The sequence below is a fragment of the Cebus imitator genome, unplaced genomic scaffold (genome assembly GCF_001604975.1).
Source record: "Cebus imitator isolate Cc_AM_T3 unplaced genomic scaffold, Cebus_imitator-1.0 Scaffold339, whole genome shotgun sequence".
NCBI lineage: Eukaryota > Metazoa > Chordata > Mammalia > Primates > Cebidae > Cebus > Cebus imitator.
Window position 1 is genome coordinate 1,499,439 of NW_016107654.1, and position 3,778 is coordinate 1,503,216.

At 65.1% G+C, this 3,778-nt stretch overlaps 1 protein-coding gene across 1 annotated transcript in view; it reads left to right on the plus strand.

Annotated features, from left to right (window-relative positions):
- AGPAT2 (1-acylglycerol-3-phosphate O-acyltransferase 2) overlaps nucleotides 1-3,524 on the plus strand; it is a 13,597-nt gene extending 10,073 nt beyond the window's left edge. The window contains exons 3-6 of the mRNA XM_017505611.2: nucleotides 77-252; nucleotides 477-572; nucleotides 1,907-1,979; nucleotides 2,764-3,524. Of these exons, the coding sequence (XP_017361100.1) occupies nucleotides 77-252; nucleotides 477-572; nucleotides 1,907-1,979; nucleotides 2,764-2,939 (521 nt within the window). The 3' untranslated portion in view covers nucleotides 2,940-3,524. The remainder of the gene's footprint in view (nucleotides 1-76; nucleotides 253-476; nucleotides 573-1,906; nucleotides 1,980-2,763) is intronic.
- The last annotated feature ends 254 nt before the right edge of the window (nucleotides 3,525-3,778 follow it).

Sequence of the window (3,778 nt, forward strand, 5' to 3'; positions counted from 1 at the left end):
GCCGGCAGGCCTATGAGTGCCCAGCGGCCAGCCCTCAGCTCTCGCTCTCCCCCGCCGCCCCCCCCGTGTCTCCCAGGCCTCATGGAGGTCCTTCCTGAGCGCTGCGTGCAGATCGCCAAGCGGGAGCTGCTGTTCCTGGGGCCCGTGGGCCTCATCATGTACCTTGGGGGCGTCTTCTTCATCAACCGCCAGCGGTCCAGCACCGCCAGGACTGTAATGGCCGAGCTTGGGGAGCGCATGGTCAGGGAGAACGTGAGTGTGCGGGCCGGGGCCGGGGCCGGGCGGGGGAGGTGGGCAGCCTGTGGCTTTGTTTTGGCAGAAAAAACAAGATCCCCCACATCATCCGTGCTCCGCAGATGGGGTCACACACCAGCCGCTTGGAGAAGTGGGGTTCCTTAGGAGAGGAGGGAGTTCGCGTTTCTTGGGCGGCGGGGGCGTGAGGTTCTTTGAGGTTCCAGGCTCTTCTTTGCCTGCAGCTCAAAGTGTGGATCTACCCCGAGGGCACACGCAATGACAACGGGGACCTGCTGCCTTTTAAGAAGGGTGCTTTCTACTTGGCAGTCCAGGCGCAGGTAGGCGGAGCCCGGCCCCCCCAGGGTGGGTGCAGGCTGGGGAAGCGGGGTCAGGCTGGCTTAAGGTAGAAGGTGACCACCCAGCCAAGCTGAGGACCCCTGGCATGCAAGGGTCTTCTCCCACTGAGTTGGTGACAGGGCCCTCTTGCCCCTTCCTGCACCTGCCCCTGACCGGCCAGGGAGGGCAGCCCCTTGGACCTTTCGCCCACTCAGAGCCCCGAGTGACCCACTGCCCTTGGTGGGCACCAGGCTGGGCAGGTAGCTGGCCTCTCAGAAGTCTCCTCCTGGGCCCATGCCTGGCTGGGTGGGCCTCAGGGCATGGGCGTGGGTTGGGCCAGAGCCTGGGGAGGGGTGGAGCTTCCGGTGAGCAACACCTCCAGACTCTGTACTTCCTGGTTCCCAGCCTCCAGGGGGGATCTAGGAGAGGCCAGGGCATAACCGTCCCCGCAGAGCCCGTCCTGCCCCTGCTGCTGGGCAGGGGAGAGTTGCTTCAGGGGAAGGGGTTTTTACTCTGCTTGGGTGGGGCCTCCCTCAGGTCAGGGGTCTCAGCTCGTTTCCCTGTACTGGCCTCCAGTGGCCCCTGGTGCTGGCCCTGTGCAAGGTGGGTGGCGGAGGGGCCCTCCTTCTGGACGGCCCCAGCTGAGGGCGCTGGGCTGGGCAGGCTTCCTTGGGCTCCAGTCACAGCCCTTCTCAGGTGCAGCGTACACCTGCCTGGCCCGGCCTGGGGCTGATGTCACTTCCCTTTGGGGACAGGGTGAGGGCTGGATGGGCCCTGGGAGACGAGAGGGGAGATGTGATGGGCGTGGCTGGGTGGCAGCAACGCAGGAGACCTGAGGCCCTTCCCTCCCCAGTCCCGTCCCCAGCCCGCCTGCTGGCCCCTGGAGGTTCCCTGGCTGCCTTGGGTTAATGTTCACAAGTGCCCTTGAATCTGACCCTGGTGACTTCCAGGAACGCCAGCAGGCCCCACCCCTCCCCTGGCTAGCGTTGCCTCCCTCCCGTGCTTCCTGGGATGAGGAGAGGACCGGGAGGGAGACGTGGGTGGGAATGGCGCCATAATCTGCTCCTGCTAAACCGGACAGGGCCCCACCCCGTGTCTAGGAGGGCTTCCTGGAGGAGGTGAGTAAAGATTTGCAGGATGAGCTTATGGAACTCTGGGCCAACCAGAGCGGGACAGGTGTCCCAGGTCCCAGGGGCAGGACAGCCACAAGGACCCACAGCAGCGGCCAAGGCAGGGACGGGTGGGCCACAGGGCACGGCTCCCCAGTCGCCTGGACCCTGGGGTGTGCCCGGCCCATCGCCAGGGCTGCTTCAGCCGTACGTCTGCCTGCCTGCAGGTACCCATCGTCCCTGTGGTTTACTCCTCTTTCTCCTCCTTCTACGACACCAAGAAGAAGCTCTTCATCTCAGGTACGCCACACGTGTGCATCTGGGCTGCAGGCTCTGCCTGACCCTTTGGTCATGGGCCCTGGGCCCCTCACAGTTCCCATCATGTGTCGGATGAGTGACAGGCTGGAGTGCCAGCTGTGGGCTTCATGGCCACATGGCGGTCACTCTACCCCGTGGTCCAGTGAGATGGGTGGTGCTGGGGCTTTTTTTGGATGAGGAAACTGAGGCTGCAGGAGAGTATTCTGGGTGCCTGAGCTCACACGGATGGATCCCACTGTACACACAGCTTGGGGCCTCGAGAGGCCTTTTACCCATGTGTCCAGGCTGATGCCTGCGTGGGGCAGATGAAACCCAGGGGCACCGGTGAGGAGCTCGGGGCCTCTCCCCCTTCTGGCCATTTCCCAGCATGTGGCACCTGGTGCCCAGGCGGGACCACGAGGTGTGAGCTGGAGAGCAGTGGGGGAGCCCAGCTCCGTCTCCCACAGGCCCTCTCCCTGTATGGAGGGCAGAGGCCACACAGTGAGGCCGGGGCTGGTCGGGAAGGGGGCAGATGGGGGCGGTGACAGGAGCGCAGACTTCCCGAAGCCGTGTGGAGGCCAGCCAGCCCTGGGCTTCCTGCATCAATGTTACAGCAATTAACATAAACCCACCCAGGCTAGCGAGTCCAGTGGAAGAGCCCAGCTCAGGGCTTCTCAGGGAGGGGGCCTGGGGGGCTGGAGGAGGCAAGGCCAGGGCAGGGGCTGAGGTGGGCCCCAGCTCCCGGCAGGCCACTGACGTCTGCTGCCTCCGCCCTCCCCCACCCCAGGAACAGTCACGGTGCAGGTGCTAGAAGCCATCCCCACCCTCGGCCTCACCGACGCGGACGTCCCTGCGCTGGTGGATACCTGCCACCGGGCCATGAGGACCACCTTCCTCCACATCTCCAAGAACCCCCAGGAGAACGGGGCCACTGAGGGGCCCGGCGTGCAGCCGGCCCAGTAGCCCAGACCATGGCAGGGCAGGACCTGGGGAGGGCAGGCGGGAAGCTGACGGCTGCAGGATGGGCCAAGGGGCCCCCCACCCAGGCTTCCAAACATCACTGTGGCTGGCCCCCCGGCTCTCGTGGGCTCTGGAAGCGGGAAGCCCCTTTTGTCACTGGCCTCAGACACAGACCCCTGGCGTCCCCTGAGAGGGGTCAGCCAGACCGTCCCCAAGCTCGGAGGGCAGGGACTCGCCTCCTGGTGCCTCTGGGATGATGAGGATGAGGCCTGAGGCTGTGGCCTGCAGGTGGGCTGAGCCACAGGACCCAGGATGGCCCAGGAGCAGAGGGGAAGACCCCGAGGTGAAACACCCACTGCCAGGCCCTCTGCTCTGGCGCCTGGGACCCACCTCCAGGGTCCCGCCCACAGCCTGCATCAGGCTCTCAGGGAGAGGAGGGGCCGGGAGGTTGGGGAGTCTCAGACTCAGACACCCGCGACCACAGGGAAGCATGAAGCAGGGCCTGCCCTCCTGCCAGCCTGGGGGACTCCGTGGGGCCAGCATTGTACTCCATTGCTGTTTTTTTTTATAAACAAACTCTTGGAAGTGTCGGGGTAGCAGTGGTCACTCACGGAGAGCAGGGTGACCAGGCGGTGGAGCCTGGTGGTATGTCTTCCCAGCCGCCCTCCCATGGGCCCAGGGTGGAGGTGCTGACAGGCACCCGAAGTGGGCCCACATCACCCTACAATGCTTCCATCGATTGGGGGTGTTGCCCAGGGGCAGGCATGCTGGGATCCTCAGGGCACTGGGAAGGAGGCCAGAGGTTTTCTCTTTGGACTCTGGTTGGGGCCAACATGTCCCCA